This window comes from Barbus barbus (assembly GCF_936440315.1).
Source record: "Barbus barbus genome assembly, chromosome: 44".
Taxonomy (NCBI): domain Eukaryota; kingdom Metazoa; phylum Chordata; class Actinopteri; order Cypriniformes; family Cyprinidae; genus Barbus; species Barbus barbus.
In genome coordinates, this window is record NC_136722.1 from 5,850,285 (window position 1) to 5,870,437 (window position 20,153).

The 20,153-nt window shown below is 37.6% G+C and overlaps 1 protein-coding gene across 1 annotated transcript in view; it reads right to left on the reverse strand.

Annotated features, from left to right (window-relative positions):
- Window positions 1-20,153, reverse strand: part of LOC306863237 (A-type potassium channel modulatory protein DPP6-like) — a gene marked incomplete at both ends in the record, with an annotated part of 182,326 nt that overhangs the window by 93,670 nt on the left and 68,503 nt on the right. The window contains one exon of the mRNA XM_079406481.1: window positions 7,620-7,734. Within this exon, the coding sequence (XP_079262607.1) occupies window positions 7,620-7,734 (115 nt within the window). The remainder of the gene's footprint in view (window positions 1-7,619; window positions 7,735-20,153) is intronic.

Below are 20,153 nucleotides of genomic sequence, written 5' to 3' on the forward strand. Positions count from 1 at the left end.
CTAATTTTGCCATAAGTTAAATATATTAAGGTTCTGCAATATATACATATATTGTGGAAACTTAGAGAAACAAAGCAGCTCTTTCCTGTAGAGCTGCTTTGCAAAGATTTGTATCGTAAAAAGCGCTATACAAATAAACTTGAACTTGAACTCATTTCATATGCATTGGAAGATGCAGAAAAGGCAATAACTGATTTGTTTCACTTTGCTGTCAGAACGAGCAGTTTTGTACATCCTAAATGGGAAGAGTGCAGAAGACCAAACATCAGAACCCATCAGAAATATACTATTTGAGACAAACTAAAAAAGTATGTAGTCTTACATTGCCTAGCGGACTATGGTATGGTCCATTCTACAGCTTATTTTGGCAAACAGCTGCCCACTTAGACAGGAAAGGGCTGTCTGGCTGATGTTAAATGACCAACCGCAGTATATTTTTTCTGTATGATATATAGAGGCGGATAAATGTGCGTTTGGACATACTGTAACTAAGAGCAGAATACACGGGGATATCTCATTTATTTGCCCAAGGATATCTCATTTATTTGTTACTAACAGGGTTCCACACGACCAATAATACTACAGATGAATTTCAGTGTATTGTTCATGGTAACACTTCAGTATAGGGACCAGTTCTCACTATTAACTAGTTGCATATTAGCACTCATATTTTTAACATATTGGCTGTGTTTTAGTACTTATAAAGCACATATTCTGCATGACCATATTCTACATCCCTAATCCTACCTAATACAATTATCATACTAACTATACTAACTATAGTGAAGTGAAGTGACATACTGCCAAGTATGGTGACATATACTCGTACTCTGCATTTAACCCATCCAACGTGCACACACACAGCAGTGAACACACACACACACCGTGAACACACACCCGGAGCAGTGGGCTGTGGCGCCCGGGGAGCAGTTGGGGGTTCGGTGCCTTGCTCAAGGGCACCTCAGTCGTGGTATTGAGGGTGGAGAGAGCGCTGGACATTCACTCCCCCCACCTACAATCCCTGCCGGCCCGAGACTCAAACCCGCAACCTTTGGATTACGAGTCCGACTCTCTAACCATTAGGCCACGACTTCCCCGACTTACCTAAACTTAACAACTACCTTAGTAACTATTCATAAGCAACATATTAGGAGTTTATTGTCGCAAAACTCGTAGTTTGTGGTTTGTTACTAGCGAGAACTGGACCTTAAAATAAAGTGTGACCCTAATTATTTTAAGATTGAGCATAATTTAAAAATTCACATGGCTTTTTAAGATCTGGAAATCACAATGTAAAAAATCTTGATGTGTCCAGATTTTTCATGGCAATGGTTACCTTATAGACTTAACGAAGCCATAAACTTTGGATATTTCAGTACTATCCAAAAATACATACAAATCTATACAAATATACAATTAATTAAATATACCTCTACTGTCAAATCCAAGATATACTGCAAAATGTCAGGGTGATACAACTGGCGATTAAAAAAAAGCCTAATTAAAATAAACAAATTATTGACAACTCTGTGTCATTTGGCATAAATCAATATAAGAATTTCAATTAATAAATTAATTATTATTCATATAATCAATAATAATATACAGACAAGGCAGTAAACTGTCATGTGTAAAAACACACTGATATTAATGAGTTAATAGTTTATGATATCTGATATATGATATTAGCTATCATAGTAAATTGTGTAAAAGTTTTTCAAAACCATATGAAATCAGCAGGATTACAAAGAGTATTTCAAAGTCTCAGCATGATTTTTTTTAAAGATTTTTCCTTTCCTATATTGTATTCTTTATGACTCCTACAGGGTGCGAGAACCTCTTGAATCCAGCCTGTGTCATGTCCTGCTACAGTTTTCTCTCCCTGGAATCTCCTATTGGTACTACACAGTCTTATTTCTTAAAATGGAATAAATAAATAAATAAAAAAAAAAAAAAAAATATATATATATATATATATATATATATATATATATATATATATATATATATATATCTCACTGTAGCAGAATTTGTAAAGAACTTTTTTTGTTGTTTGTTTCCTGGTGGGCTGATAAAAACTGCATCAGACACTGCATAAAATCCAGGCAATCTGATAGAAGCTTGTGATGTCAGCCACCGTTTTTTTTTTTTTTTGCAATATGCACTGGGCGGCCCATGAGCGGTCTGTGGGAATGCCTCCTGAGGCTGATACTAGCTTAAATGTGAGCAGAAAAAGAACTCAGCTAGTAAACCGACACATTACATAAACATTCAGCTATTAGGCAAACAAGATATAATAATCCTTGCCGATGAGTTCAGTCAAGTGAATTTCAAAGAATGACAACAAAAGAAATGTCTTGGACGCGTATCCAAGTCTTATGCCCCGCTGCTGTGTCTATGTTAGAGCTGACAGCTGAAGGCTGATTTTCTTGCATGGTGCACAGAGGAGAAATGAGCCCAGCTGGAAGCTTCTCTGCCTGGCTGCCTGCTATAGACAGAGTCTGCAGCATGCCTGGACTTTGCACTATTAAAGCTGAGCTGCCCACCATTGCATCTAGATGAATATTCATCACTGTAAACGGCCATTTACGAAGTGCATTTCCATCAGCAGCCATTTAGAGCATAAACCTCAGTAATAGGCCTTTATTATTACAGTAAAAAACAGTCAAGCACTCCAGCAAGTGAATGAAGAAGATCTTCGGAGAATTACAAAAACAATTGTGCACATGTTGTAGCAGTTTTGGCTCTGCATTTTACCGGAAACTCCCCCCTTTTCTGTAATGGGTTTTGGGTAATAGCAGCCTAAGAATTCTGCATGGTTGCACACTCGCATCTGCCAGGAAGAGTTCACCATTCCAGCATTTCTGGCACTCTATGTTTTTGCCACACTATTATTTTGAAGGCAATCACATGAACCACACTTGCTATAAAGTATGGATATAGTGCAAATAGGTATGCAGACTGATGACTGGGTATATTGCACTTTAAACAGCAGAATGATCATGCACAGTATATTTAAAAAAAAGTCTGGTCATTCATTCAGATTTATTAGTGATTTTTTATTAACAAAATTTTGTAAGTGATAGTGATTATATATGTGTATATGTGTGTGTGTGTGTGTTTACAGTGCACTCTGTTTACAGTATTAAAGCTGAGCTGCAGACCATTGCAGCTGGATGAATATTCTATTATTCTACTGTTCTATTCTATACTGAATACTGAATATTCTACTGTTTACAATACACTCTACTGTTCAAAAGTTTGGGGTCAGTAAGAATAATATTTCACACTATTACAGTCAAAATAAAACTTTGCAGTCTTGGTGAGCATTCTTTATAATAATAATAAAAAATAAAAAAACTACTTTCTTGCAGTCTGATCAAATGAGTTTTTTTTTCTCCCACAATCAAAACAGATATTACCTAAATCTGTATTGTATGCTGCATATTTTTGTGTCACATAACAGCTTGATGTGTATAATATGCTATTAAGCAACATATCCTGCATGACGATATGTTGTTAGGTTTCCGTGTAAGGAGTTGTTAATAGTAAAATTCATGTATGAATGTCTTTGCATAATATTAGAGTGGTGAAGAACGCTTCTCAGAAATCCACTGCAAAGAAAATGGTGAAAATAAGGACCAAGTAACTGAACACATAAAATGAGGAAAATCACAGTCATTAATTAAAGAACAGCAAGAGCTTTCATAAGCAGCAGAAAATGGGAGATGTTCTCCACTTCAAAGAGTCAGAATGGCTGAATGAAAGGAACTTTTGTTAGTTAAGAAGATCACAGTGTTATCTGTAAGACGGTGCTGATTTCATATGCACTGCTCTTTGTTTGACAGACATGTGGATCCTACTTGTCAGCCCTTCGGCCCAAAGTTAATGAAACGATTAAAAGGAAATGAAGACCTTCCATTTCAGTGCATGATTCATTAATTTTTCTTAATACATGGCGCTTCGTTGATGTGGAGCAGAAGAAGAGAACGTTATTTTCATCATTTGCCAATGTGAAAATGCGACGTGAATGCTGAGGGAGGAATATGATTAAAGACCATCTGTATTTTTGATGCACTGATGATGTTTTCATTGAATCTTGTGCCTTGAAAGATGTACACACAGGATTGTCTATGTACTCTGACATTGTTAGTATTCATGAGAGAGGCTGGTGTAACTGACCCAATTCACTGCTGTCAGCTTAGACATCAGCAAAATATTTAAAAGGCGTTTAAAATAACTTTTTCTTTTTTTTCAGGGAAAAAAATCCTCTGGCAGTCGCATTGAAAAATTTCCTGGAGAGTAAGAGGTGATTTGGCTGATCTCTATGCATAAGGAAAGTGCAATTTCTCTAACAACAGGACAGAGAAGCAGAAATAACTGTGGGAAGGTTATCTGACAGACCCCCCGCTATGGTGCCGCCATGTGCAACGGTTCCTGAGAGACTTGTGAAATCGGAGAAAAAGGAGTTTTCATCACAAACCCTCAGAGAAATGAGCTCCTCTGGCATGTTCAATTAGCTGTCATTGTGTCAGTCAAGCGTCAGTCTTCAGTGAGATATGTTTCCTCTAAAAACATAATAATAAAGCTGGGATAAAAGAAGACCTGACCCGGTTTTCCAGTCAAAGCTCTGATCGAGCCCCATCATATCAACCTATCCGTTACATGAAAGAGAGGACGTGTCACAGCAAGACAACAACGGAGATTGAGAAAAAACACTCGGGCTAGAGGAAATCCAGAGTAACATCAATGATGGAGTGTGGTAGGGTGTCATGAGCATTTTGTATCTGGCAGTGTGGATAACGCTGAACTGTTCATCAGCGGGGCAGCGGGGAGGATGGTGAGCTGACAGGGGCTCTTTTACTATGACCTCCTGGGAGTCGCGGGATAGGCAATATTTTTAAAGTTGAAATTATTATTAGAAAAAGAGATTCTTTAAATTTATAAGAGGATTTTACCACAAATAAATATCATAAATGCATAATAAATGAATCAAATAAATCAAATATAAATAAATAAAAATAGCAGACAGCAAATGAAAATGTACCCTGAAAAAAATATATATATATCGTACTTGACAAGTTTACCTAAATCAGATATTTGAGATTTCTGACCAGAAAACTTAAAAAAAAAAAGTTTACTAGTCATTACTAGTTTTATTTTTTTCTGTTGTTGTTGACTTTAACAAAGAATACGGTTTTTTTTTTCAAAGCAACAATACATGCCTATGAAGAAAAGTCTATACATTTACACATTAGCAGCTGAATCTATCTATTCACCTACTAATGTTCAAAGGTTTGTGATCTGTAGGATTGTTTTAATGTTTCTTTGTCCACCAAAACATATGTATTATTTGGTCATCAAAATGATTAGAGTAAAACAATGATTTTCTATTTGTGAAATATTTTCAAATGTAATTTATTCCTGTTATGCAAAGATGAATTTTCAGCAGCATGATCCTCCAGAAATCATTTGAATACACTGATTTTCTGCTTAAGATTACTATTATTATTACCATCATTGGTCAAATGGTTTTGCTGCATTTTTGATGAACATAAATTTTGATGAACCACTTTATCTGAAATAGAAATCTATTTGTAACGTTATGAACATCTTTACTGTATTGATCAATTGAATGTGTCCGTTTTATTATAACTGACCATATCTTAATACAGGTTTCTAGTTTTCTGTGTTATTTATTGTGCCCATTAATTTAAGGACACAAACACACAAAATGAAAATGAAAACCTCTGAAGCATGTGTTGCGAATGGTGTTTCGTGGTGACCTCAAGAACAGGATTATTTGCAATGTGCCTTTCCTGGATAAATCAGGTGCACTTATGTAAGTGACCTGCTTTACAGACATGCAGCAGTCTGCAGAGATCTTTGAGACGCTGTCCTATGTCCCGTCCCACAGTTTTGGAGAACTGTCAGGAGTCAAGCTATAGATGCCACCTGCTCGGTCTCTACGGCCTGTGCTCATTATCTCTTCCTCTATTAGCCTGACTGCCTGAACCATCCCCTGCTCCAGTTTAGATAAAGCACAGACATGAAGTAAAGGACTGCAGCCAGACAAGGTGTCCAAACGGACAGAAGAGGATGTGACAACACACACACGCTCACAGACAGAAAACAAATTACACCGGGTGTCACATCTCAATCTGTGCCTTTACACTGAGCTAATTATTAGCGAAAAATGTAAATGTGTGGGAACAGACAAAACTTCTCAATTAGTTTCTCAAAGACTGAACCTTCTAGCTTAATGTAGGCAAACCAGCATTCACAGCACACTAATTAAAGCACGGTTGAGAGATTTTAATGGCTTTGAGAGAGCAAGGGAACGCAGAGATTTATATTGCCCAGTAACAGGCTTCACTGGCCACGTACACAGTGCTGTTAAATATGGTAGTTCCTCGTCTAGTGAGAGCTTAATCCTGTTCTGTACACAGATTGGCTGCTTCTTTTTGGTAGAACAACACTGGAACTTAACTATTCTAAAGCTGATTTTTGTCTTTGGAAGAAGAATAAATAAGCAATTTTTGTAACACTTTATAGTTACATGAATGTACTATTATAATAAACAGTAAATTATGCATAATTACAAGTAACTTAATGCCTTTTACTTATATTAATCAGTACTTAACTGTGAAATTACACTGTAGCAAAGACACAAACTCTGAGTCTGACTGGAATTGTACTAACACTTTTCTTAATATCTATTATTCTTAGATACTAATACAACATGTTTCTTGACCAACTGCATGGTTTCTGAAGGATCATGTGACACTGAAGACTGCAGTAATGGCTTGTGCAAAATCGAGTTTTGCTATCACAGGAATAAATTACATTTTAAAATATATTTAATTTAAATTTAAATTAAATTGCTATATTATTTCTGTTTTTGAACAAATAAATGCAGCCTCGGAGATGTTTAGAAAACCATTATAACATCTAACCAACCTAAAACCTTTTAAATGATAGTGTACACTAGACTGAGTGTGGTTTTTGGTTATAAATTGGTTCCAATCTATTTCTGGTCACTTTAATGATCCTGACTGTATTTGTGTCACGTAAATATTCAGTTTTGTATCAATAATGCTTGTTTGGGGTTCCAACATGCCTCCCCAAAAAAGTTGATACAGTCTAACAATTGGACCGCATAAGCCAAGTAACAACAATAACATGTTTTTGTAACAGTTTTTCCTGCCTGTGGCCAAAAGAGACTGCATTTTAAATTACTTTGGGACATTTATTTTTTGGCGCATTTACAACCAATTTAGTTGCAGTATGAAGCCTGTTATTACACTTCACATTTGTGTTGTTTGGCCACACTGGATGTGCCCAGAACCCTTGTAAGAGTTCATGTTGTTTGCGCGGTTGTGTCATATATGCAAAAAATTGTTGAACTAATTGAAATTCTAAGTACAAGCCAAGATGTTTTGGAAAACATTCAAGGTGTTCTGGCAGGATGTGGTGACACGAGAGGTTGCGTCTGTAATAGAATTGCACATGTTAACAGCATCATAAGTATGAGTGTGTGTGTGTATGTGTGTGTGTGTGTGTGTGTAGTGTGGTCTAGAGGCTCATGGCCCCGGGCCCTTTGCTCCCAGGCTGCATACCTGGAGTCAGCAGAATGACAGAGGTGACGATCAGAGAGCAGATGACCAGAATAACAAGCAGTGCAATCGCTATTCCCTTCCAGTTCCTCTGCGGAGGGTTACTTCCCACCAGCTCCTACAGAAAGAGACGGACAAAGAGAGAGAAAGCATGTGAGTCGATGAATGCAAATGGGAGGTTAGGCAAGGACAGTTGTGTGTCAGTGAGCAGCGCCTCCTGGGAAACTGCTGTTGGCCTAAAACAATTTCTGCCACCATCTCTGTACAAAAGTGACAAACAGCATTGTGCAAAAGTTTAGGGATGGTATGATCTTATGATCAACAGGGCTGCATTTATTTGATAAGAAATAGAGTCAAATGAGTAATTATGTGAAATTCAATTACAAACAAACAAATAAATAAAATAAAATACATACATACATAAATAAATAAATAAAATGTAATTTATTCCTGTGATGGTAGAGCTGAATTTTAAGCATCATTACTCCAGTCTTCAGTGTCACATGATCCTTCAGAAATCATTCTAAGTGAAGTGAAGTGACATCCTGCCGTGCTCTGCATTTAACCCATCCAAAGTGCACACACACAGCAGTGAACACATACACACCGTGAACACACACCCGGAGCAGTGGGCAGCCATTTATGCTGCGGCACCCGGGGAGCAGTTGGGGGTTCGGTGCCTTGCTCAAGGGCACCTCAGTCGTGTTATTGAGGGTGGAGAGAGCGCTAGACATTCACTCCCCCCACCTACAATCCCTGCCGGGCCGAGACTCGAACCCATAACCTTTGGATTACGAGTCCGACTCTCTAACCATTAGGCCACGACTTCCCCACCTTCTAATACGACTTGACCCTAATTTCTAATACGACTTGACCCTAAATTCTGAATGGTAGTGCGTTGTTATTATTATTTTTTTTCGAGCAATGCTGCAAAATGTATCTGTTAAATAAAATATAAAGCTCTGAAAAGCTTGAGGGCATTTTAATTGCTAAAGGCCAGAAACTGCATACATCATTTGTATTTGCTTCATGTGTTGTGTGTAAGAACTATGTAGAGCAAAAAATAACTATTTCCCAAATGTGAGGGAAATTCACAGATATTAAGCCTAAAACAGAGCACATTTTCTTGCTAAATATTCGCCTGTAACTACAAATGAAACAAATTTGATAAATGAATGGTAGTTCCTCCACATGAAAACATCAAAATCAGCGTGACAGGAGCTATTTCAAACCAACAATGAATGGGATGTGAATAACAGACACTAAACTCAAAACATCAAACCTGTTTGTTTATTAAAGCAAAGAACATTACATCTCTCGTTCATAGAGATGCTGCCAAATATAGGAATTACAACAAGCAGATGGTCAGTAGACACAAAGCATTTGAACTTTAAGTAGAATGCATGCAAATAGAGCTGAAAGTAGCATGCAGCTGTGGTCTGTGTTCTCACAGCTGAAGTTTTTATTGGACTCAAAACAGACTAATGGAGTGGAAGTCTAGTGGCGAGGGTGGCATTAAACTCTTTAAGGCCTGAGCTGTTAGTGACCTTGTTCCTGTCCTAATTGAATAGCGCAGCAGACATCATTAGCCTGGAGATAACAGTAGCCACAGCCTGTTTACCGGGACACCCATTACAAGGACTCATTAAAGTCCCTTTCTCTGTGTGTGTGTCTCTCTCTCTCTCTCTGTTTCTGTTCTTCAACACTATTTCTCTCCAGGGGTCACACAGGCGGACTCTTCCTCTCCGGTATGCAGACGGAGCTGCTGAACTTGACACGGCATTACAGCGCTAACCACCAGCGGAGCCTTTCACCCTGTTCTGCCCCACATATGCACTCTGAATGACAATAACAGCTGTTTACCCACAATGCCCTGCTTCTTAATGATATGAGACACAAGAACGCATTAGTAATGAGCCTCATTAATGCTTAAATATGCACACACATAAATAGCAAAGTGCTTATCAGAAACTTAGGCCAAATAGGGGCTGATTATTTACGTTTTCTCCTGTTTTTTATTTTTTTAATTTAACTTCTCTACTGTGTTGTTTCATTTAAATAGTTAAAGAAATAAATGTAATGTATTGCATTAGCATTATGTAATTTACATCACAGCCATTTATGCTTAAATAAGATGCTTTACACATACGATTTTAGGCTATTGTGGAAAAAAATGTAGGAAAAAAATATGAAAACTTTATTCATAATTAACATTAACAATTATTATGATATATATATATATATATATATATATATATATATATATATATATATATATATATTCATAATTAACATTAACAATTATTATGAATATATATATATATATATATATATATATATATATATATATATATATATATATATATATATACACACAGTGGTGGCCAAAATTATTAAAACACTAGTATTTTCACCAGCTAAAAATGATTTTTAAGTCAGTTATTTCTATCTTTTTGAGTGTGTCAGTAGGAAATATCAGTTCATCAGTTTAAACAACAACAAGATGCTTCAAGAGACATACCTGCAAAGCTACCTGAAAAACTACGGGCAAAACCTAGGGCAAAAGCTGCTTTAACGCAAAGGATGGTCATACCAAATGCTGATTTAATTTTGTTAGTAGAAGTTTTTTTTTTTTTTTGTGCGTAAATCTAAAATTTTAAACAGTATTGTAGCTTTGCAGGTAGGTTTCTTGAAGCATCTTGGAGACGTTGCCACAGTTCATCTGGATTTAGTTTGTCTGAGTTTGTTCTGTTTTATGTCATTCCAGACAGACTGGATGATGATGAGATCAGATTTCTGTGTGGAGCACTGACTGTTGTCAGACTCCTTGTGCAAACAAAATACTGGATTATTAATGTTAATGGAATAATGAATGTTTGGAAATATAAACTGATATAAATTATCCATTGCATGAATAAATTACATTTTGGTCAGCTTTACTTGATCAGATGGTCTCTTTTTGTGGGCTGTTTCAGAAAAACCTGCAAAATAGAACACTTTGTTATTTCTATTTCACTGAATGCTGTGTGTGGCCCTGGTTCTGTGCGACTAGACCTACAGCAACGTCCTGCAATACAATCCAGTAATGGCCCACACCTGCCCTCTCATAAGACAAACACATGGGATGGGACAACCCAGATCTATGACATCCATCCTGGGCCATTATCATAATGGCCATGCCATTACAGCAGCTGCTTAGTGAACACACAACACACCTGTTTATGACAAGCCCTCTGCCTTCCATTAAACCACCACAACACTTTTCTACCAGGAGAGCTATTATACTTTATAATGGCTCTAGTCCAGAGCACCATCATATTTATTTTATATTTTTACCAGCAACTCAAAACAATACAAAAGCCCACGCTGACCACTAACTACAGCATGCTTTTATACGTACAACATGAACACACACATAAAAGTGCGCACGCTCACATCCAGATAATTATCTACTACCATGTTGTAGAATATCAGAGACTGAATCGGACAAATTTAAGATGCATCAGAACATTGAAACCTGAGGAGCTGGAATTCAGAGAGGCCCCAAGGAAACAGGACAATGTCATAAATTAGATTCTGGCACCACTAGTCTGAAGCAAGCAAACTAACCAACTTTTTCACAGAACAGCTTACAACCTTGAGACAAAAGAACACTTATTGATAGTTCCAATTCAGGAAGGAGACTGTCAAATTTGGGGCAAGTAATCAAGACTGATGGTCAAAGAGATGGCCATCACGTGTTCCACGATTGAATTCACGAGCTTCCTTAGACTGACTTCTCCCCCACATAGAAGACAGACCAAACCAAAATTCCTTTGTCTAAAGAACATGCCTTCGTTCCCCATAGAACTATACAAAGACTTTCTTTTTCATATGCACATAAAAACATCCTAAAAGGACATTTCTATGCAGAACCCCATATTATGTTTGTAACCCCTCATATCATGTTTTAATAAAATATTATGTATGTCTTTTTAATCACTATTGAATAGCTGAAGGATTCATATGCGTGTTTGGTATATATGAGTTTGAAAAACCATGCTTTAAATGTTTCTTCCAATCAATTCTTTGTCAAATGTATCATAGTCTTGTTATAGAAACCATGTTCAAAAGCATACTTTGCAAGGGCCTGTAAAGTTCAGACCTCTGACTGAACAGATAACATGTTGATTTATTGATGGGGTGGAGAAACAAAGCAATACCCCGAGCAAGGACAGTACCTAATTGGTCAAGACGTCCAGATGGGACGGTCTGAAAGACTCTGTGACCTCCTCAAAACTTCTACGAGCCACAGCTCCACCAGCTTCCCAACGACTACTGAACTCTCAACCAATCAGACACTTCGGGGAATCCCTTTCCTGCAAAGACGATGACAAAAGGGATTCCCTTTGCAAAGCCAGTACCTCCAGATTCTATCTGAATCGGTGCAGTTAATATAAAGTTTAGCCTCATTGAGAAACTCAAAGCGAGGGTTAAATAAGTGATTGATGGTTGTTCAGGTCTGTGCAATTGAACATATTGCTGTAAACTTGGGGTTTGACATTTTCATTTGACATTTTCATTCTCTTAAACTCATCCTTTCCTCACTTTCTCTCTTTCTGCAACGTGCTTGTGTTCATGTGTTAGATTAGTTTGTCTTAGGTTTATATAAATAAAATCGTATTTATATTGAAAAAAAGAAGTATCCTGTGTTTTGCGCGCACAAGTTAATGTCTTAATCTGCCGATCTTGTTACTGTGCTATTAAATAGTGTTTTCACTATATTTTGGATTTTAATATCCAGTGCAGAGTTTATTAAACGGCTCCTTCAGTGAATCGCCGTAACAGTGATTCTGTTCAAATCCCTATAAAATCATAAATGATTCCCTTTGAGCTAAATTAAATTATTTCTTTAAATTACATATTAATATATATATATATATTTATTACGTTACAATGTTGTGTGCAAGAGAAAGGATACAGAAAATAAATAAGAGTTTTGGCAGGTGTGAAATGAATACAGATCTGTTGATAACAACAGAGAGAGTGCAGTACTCCAGCTTTCATTCCCTGATTGGAGGAGACTACAGCTTACAAAGCCAACGAAAAAAAACACACACTTGAAAAGACACACTACAGCCTGAGTGCAGCTCAGAAAAACAATGGAAACAGACAGACAGGAGGGAGGATGCGAGGTGAATGTACAAGCTGTATTTCTGTCTTTGACATATAGCGCTAATCAATTAAGCTGAGTACAGGGAAGAGTAAGGAGATGTGTGTTAAATAGAGGACATTTGCATTGCTAATCTTTATTGTCTGATGTGACCTTCAAAGAATTAAAAACATTTTTACAGCGTAGGTCAAGATTTACCAGATTTATATTTTTTGACTGGTGATTTCAGTGATAAATACCAATATTTCAAATATGTTAACAGTTTTTAAAAAATCTTAGTCTGAGGCATTCACAAACTGCCCACAGAGTCCCTCTTGCATATTACAGACAAAAATGGATAGAGGTTTCTCAAACCAGTTCGTTCCAAATCTGATCTCCCGATTTCAAAATTTCTGCAAATCACGTTTTTAATCAGTCTCCTGGGAAACAAAGTCCCCGTTTACAAGTCCCCATGCTGCAACAATGAACACTTCCATGGACGACATAAGAGCTGAATTTGCCAAAGTATAATATTCATAATAATCAAGCGTAGCATCAGTTCTGGCAGGTCATGTTAGTCAAGCTTGCATCAGCTGACTCTCAGCTGATCCACGTCTACCTACAGGGATGCAACATCTATCATAGCACCCATCTATAAGGTCCTTCTGTATTATCACCAGCTTTTGCCTTGTTCAATAACTAATTACCCTCCTCCATCCCCAACTCCTCCTCTTGTTCAGTCAGGATCAAGCGGCAACCTTCTGGTCTCTCTCTTGAAACCAACACGGAAGTGACTTAAACTGCAATTCATCTGGCCGCTAGAGACTGGCTACAAAAGCGAGTCAGTCCCATAGACTCCCAATGTTAAAATGCCCAACATTACAGCAGAAAAAAAATTATATATATATATATATATATATATATATATATATATATATATATATATATATATATATATATATATATATATGTTTACAGCCTGGTACAAAAATAGGTTTTGGTCTATATAACTAATTTTGACCTTTATGACAACTGTGAGGTGGTGAATTTTTTTAGAACTCATCTGTTTAAATTATATTAAGCCTTAAAGTTCTGCATAATTAAGGGCGTGTCCACTTGAGTGACAGGTGGATTGCCGCTGCTGTCACCACCGTCGCGCTAGGCGGGCATGGTTTCAACAACCAGCTCCACCCACGTCCCGCTTTTTTGCCCATTTTTGATTCTGCAGGAGTGATGTCAATGTATTATCACGATCCGGAGGGTTTAATTTGGTTTTGTCTATGTTTTTTTTTTTACTTTCAAAGCCGTGGGTCCCATTGACTGCCATTATATGACTGAAAGACTGCAACGGTTTGAGTTAAAAATCTTTGTTTGTGTTCTACTGAAGAAACAAAAGTCACCTACCTCTTTGATGCATTTTCATTTTTGGGTGAACTATCCCTTTAATGCCATCACATTATACACAAAACAATGCTACAGCACGGAGCAATAATACACTGGTAAGTAGAATATTATCACTCCTGAAGTATGACACCTGCTGAGCACTTGTATCTTTAATGCGCACAAAAGCTCTACATTACCTGCTCCTACAAGAGCAGAGAGCCCAGCATAGTTTTAAGTGTTCCTCCATCACACTGAGGGAAAGGAGGGTGTAAATGCGATACTGCCCATGTGTCCCAACCTTTAGTCAACTTGGAAGCTTCGCATGAGCAGGACTAACTCTGAGTCTAACACTTCCTGCGGTTACCTGCTCTGAAAGACAAATAACTTTGATAGTACCACAATATCAGGCTTTTCTACAGCCTGTGTCAACACTAACTCATAGCAGAATCACTGGTAAGCCGTCCTGAGAGATGGAAAATCTATAAGTATAGGAGATTAATTGATCGAGACTAGATAATAGGGTTTAAATGATGTCTTACATTAAAGGGGACCTATTATGCAAAAATCACTTTTAAAAGGTGTTTGAACACAGTTGTATGGCTGAAGTGTGTGAAAACAACCAGCCTATAATGTTAAAAATCCACTAACTATTTTTTTTATAAAAATCATGAACATTCTCGCCAAACAAGCCGTTTCAGATTCTCCCTCTGTTCACGTCACCGAGTGGAAAAAGTCCTGACATCTCTGTCCTATTAGCATAATCACAGCCCTGAGTGAGAAGCTGCGGTCCGCAATTACTGGAGATACACTGTCAGCGCCAAAGAGGCATTACAAGTGTTGTGTTTTTGGATGCACTAATGAACATAGGAGTCGCCATAATCTCCCCTCATCTGAGCCGAGGACACTGTGGTTAAATTTCATTTTCGAAGGAAATATCCCGGAAAAAATCGGTAATGTCCCCTAAATGTTTATGAATCAATACCAACGCTTTGTGTGCGAACGTCAACTCCAGACAAAGTAAGTATCACACATGTTTACCAAATTGCATTTCTGAAAGAGCTTCTTGACACTCTCTAAGGCTAATTGCTAAAGCTACTATCGTCTCTGCCTGTTTTCACTGATGCTGCCTTTAAGTGCTACCAGAATGATCGTGAATAGGCATGTGGTAGTTAAAAGTTGCATATGAAAGCAACGCGAGTCGATCGCTTGAAGTTGTCGAGCTCATAATCAGAAGTGGGACTTATAAAGTTTGTTATAGCATGAGACCAGCTATGTTGTTATTTTTATCCCGTCGTGCTCCCCGTCTGTGTAATTCATAAACATGAATGTATTATGCACAGTATAATCAAATGACTGACTTTGAAACAGAGTATGTTTTCTGTAAAGATAACAGGCTTGTACTAATAGTGGAATGTTTACTTGCAAAGGCTAGCACTGCTAATGCCAGAGCTTGAGCTCTTGAAGCTCCGTGCTCTTCTCCGGGAGCAACAGCTCATTTGCATTTAAAGCAACATACTCAAAATCAGCACGTTTGGGCTCATACCCTAAAAGTGGCAATTTTAACAAGCTATAAAAATGTATCTGTGGGGGTATTCTGAGCTAAAATTTCACATATACGCTCTTGGGACATCAGAGACTTATTTTACATCTTGTAAAAAGGGGCATAATAGGTCCCCTTTAGGAATATCAGCTCAAGTAGTAGAGCAGGGTGTCTCTGTTCGAGACACCAGGTGGAATGATTCCTAGCCCTAAGATATAGCAGAGTCAAATCAGCTTTACAAACATTGTCAACTGTTATATTTCCTTAGCGTCAGTATTATAAGGATTTGATTATTATTTAACATGAGCTCTTTGCTTTTATGGAGACATTAACAACTATTCCAGAAGGACAGATTTCTGTGATGGGTGACATTTACATGCCAGATGATAGTCCTTCTGTACGTGAGAACAGTGGGTTTTTACACTGGCTGTTGCTTGCATCAGACAAAACAAGCTTCGATCGTTCATGTACGTGGAACATAATACTGAAATTTCACACTTCACAGAGGCTGATTTGGAATTCATCATCGACCGGCATCAGAGAGCGAGTAAGAAAAAGAAAGAGAAATAAAGAAAAAGAGGAGGAGAGAAGAAGCCCCCAATTCCCCAGCCTGCACAGCTCTAAATGTATTCCTGCTGTGCTCTCTTAGCTCTCAAAGCAATGTTCTGAGATGTCTGGCAGGTTGCAATTGCCTGGCAATACCCTATGGAGGAGTCTGGGAGGGCATCAGGAGCCATTTGCTAAAAATCACTGCGGCATCTGACTCAAAGAACACAAATTTATTCCTTTAAACTGGAAAATAAGATCCCAGTTTCATTTTTATTTGCCATTAAAGAAGGACTCCATGCTATGACGCATCTCAAAAATAAAGAAGGGGAATTTCAACCCAGCCGCTCTTACCTCTCACTGGTCTCAGTGCTCTCCCTGTTATTTCTCTCTTAGCCAGCTGAAAGACAGTTTTATGATTCTCAAATTACCTTAAGTGTAGATGGCAGGATGTAGTGTCTTGTTGTGCAACTGGGGAGCTGGTCTAAAAGGAAGATTAACAGTAAACAGGGGAAACCCTGTGATGCATGTAATATGAAACACAATTAAAACCTGTCAGTCAAACACAGCATGAGTTCAGTTTACTGCCAATTCCGATTCTGATATTGATCCTAAATCTGGATATGTTGTGTGATATATAAGGTTGGTTATCACAAGCTACCTAAGTACGTTTAATTACATATTAATATATTAATTACAAATTAATGTTGTGGAGAGACCACACAACATTTGACCACTGGATATACAAAAAAATATTTTTCATTTTAAGAAGTGCTTTCTCTGATGTTGGTTAATGGTCACATGACAAGCAGTTAAATAAATAAAATATATTATTTTGTTGTTATTTAAATTTTATTTTAAATGTAACATTTTAATTTAACAATTTATTTTTTAATGATTTAATTAATTGTTTTCATTAAACTAGTATTTAATTAGTTGCTTTTCATTATACTCAAAACCGCCCTGCAGTCCCTTCACAAACCCCAATTTAGGAAACCTTGATGTAATGTTAAGTTTAGCAGGTCATGTTAATAGTAACAAACTGAATATATCTTCTTGTACTTTTATATCAATATGTCAATATAGGACAAGATTATCCTATTTAAACTGATGCGATAAACAAGTTAGGTCAAAAGTGATCTACAAGTAATCAGAAAGTAGTCTTATTATATTACCTAAAATTTGTAATGTAGTGGATTATGTTTCTAACTGCAATTGATTTAATGTAATTTAGAATCAGTAACAGATTACCATATAAAACATGATTTTAGTTAAATCTCTCACCCCTAATACAGATATTAAGCACTCTGGTCAGTCCTCCATCTCTGTTACCGGTTGTTGTTAATGGTGCAAATTGCAATAAAGTCATGTTCTTCTGCAGGCCATGGCTTTGAAATGAATGCTTTCTGTTCGATTGGGGAGAATGTGTCAATCCATAAGTGAGGCTCATTACCTGCTGCGCAGCCACCTCGTCAGTGAGTATTGAACATAAACGAGCTGAGCAACGCTTGTGTAACACGCCATTATTGATCAATGCACAGCAGGGAGCCAGTTCATCAAGCCATTCTCACTTTTCTCCAGCCGACTGAGACCCAGGAGTGGACAAGACATTTGTAGAGTTCAATCTAACATATCTTATCATTCATCTCCACCCATCACTAAGAGTAGAGAGAACTGGAGGTGTGGTGCAGAACCTTTGGTTCCCTATGATCTGCAATCATGTTCATGATAAGGACAATTACCTGAGCTCCAGGGTCAATGAATGCAGCCAGACGTAATGCCCAGAGTATGAGTAAGGGGTGGCAAGTTTCATCTAGGCAAGAATCCCAAAGAATGGAATCTAACAAGGAATCAATATAAAGCTGCATAAGAAGTAGACTGATCAAAAACAGATCAGGATATTGAATAAACGATGAGGGAATGGTGATCTTTGGTTATTGGGGAAAAAAGACAGGGACAAAAATAGTTCAAAGCATCCATCTAAACATACTTCCAACCATGTTTGGTCATTTAAGTGATAACTAGCCTCATTTGGTACTTTTTCCATAGATTCAACACTGATTGTGGGGGATAATATGTATTGAGAAAAGTGCTGCCATACAGCAGGGTTTGGAAGTGTCCGTCTTAAGTATTACACCATGTCTACACAGGACGCATCTGCTGACATTTTGCATCATGCTTTGCTGCACAACAAGAGCTTGCAATCTCACATGAATTTTCCAAATCCATTTGTCCTGTTGCCATAAGTAACAACAGTACATCAGAAATAGAATGGGACATGCATTTACTGTTGGCGACTTTACACTCAGCATCCGGTTCATGTCCAATATAGACAGGGAACATTTAAATTTAAATAAATAAATAACACCAATTTTGCCTAATAGTGATTGTGTCATTATTACTTTGATGGTAAGCAATTTCACATAGGGGAAGCTGATATTGTCAGGATTGTGCATGTAACAGCCAAATAAGACATGCTCTGGACCTTTGAAGGTCCAGAACCAAAGGAGCTACATGTCTTGATATGTGTCTTTGTGAATAAGTCATGAGGCTAAACCCCACAGTCCTTACAGGGCCCTGTAGGGTTATAGGGCTTCAGTGCTCAATTGAAAGACCAACATAGAGCCCCAGGCAAGCGCTGGGTGCTTGGGGTGACAACCAAATGTTGAGCCCCAGGGCAAAGAGATCACAGCAGAGGTCTAAGAGAACATCCCGCCTGCAGCCAAGCAGGGACAGTCCACCTCCAGCTGGAAATCACTGAACCTGTGACCCACATCATAGACATACTGTAGTGACCTCAACATCTATGGCTGAAGCTAAATTCAGCTAAAGGCAGCTACCTGAAATACAGAGATATGTAGATTAAAGAACATTGCATGGAGGGGCTGGGGACGCGTCATATGAATAGTTCAAGCAAAAAAAAAAAAAAAAGTGATATGTCATCACTGCAGTGTTAATTTCGTTGATTAAGACGACGACGAAAAATATTAGTCAACGAACCTTTTTTCTGTGACTAAGACGAGAGGTTGACGAGCTAAAACTAATATCTGATGATAAAAACTATGACGAAATGTATGGGCGTCTTCGTTAACAAGACGAGACGGGACTAAAATGTTATTTGAGGACTACCGGACATTCAAAATACATCCTATAGGCTAAGTTAACTGTCTTGTCTTTCAAAATGTGCTTCTCTGTCATTGGATAAGGTGCGTTTGCATATCTAGTCTCAGTATGGCAGCCGCAGTGGACGGATAGCCTACCAAAACGCGAACTAGCGATTTGAAACAATGGCCTCAGCACCCGAAGGGTTAGGGAGTGGGTGACCAGACGTCCCGTTTTTCCCGGGAGTCACAATTCATTGTCGATAAACTTAAAGTCAGTGAAGGTGCGATAGGCGGAAACGCGCTGATAGAAGTGCTCTCTCTCGCGCACGCTCCACTTCTTCAGTTCTCATACAGTGCGCGATCAGTTCTCAGTGCTCAAATACACACACAGCAGTCCAAATGTCTATCATGTAGAGTATCTCACGTAAATACAGTCCGTTATGGTTTAAGTGAGCTTAAACAGGTGGGTGAAAACTGAATGTATGTCAGTAGGCTATTACATACATACCTTCCGTCTTAAATGGACAGCATTCCTAATTATCTGTCATAAATGTTAACCAACAAAAGATGTTAAATAAATGTATACTTGTTAAGTAAACCTACTGTATCTGAAAAATCAGTTTAATTTATATTTCTACCAAAAAATGAAAATTTATTCCAGTTTTTCCAAATTCAATCCTTGATTCAAATTTCTCATAACTAAGCTTAATTGTTTTGGTCTAAAGAGAGAAGCATTGATGACTATTTTTATTAGAATACTACATATAAAATAGCTACAAAATTAAATGTTGGTAACTGCAGTTTGACTAAAAGTAATGACTAAAAGTTGACAA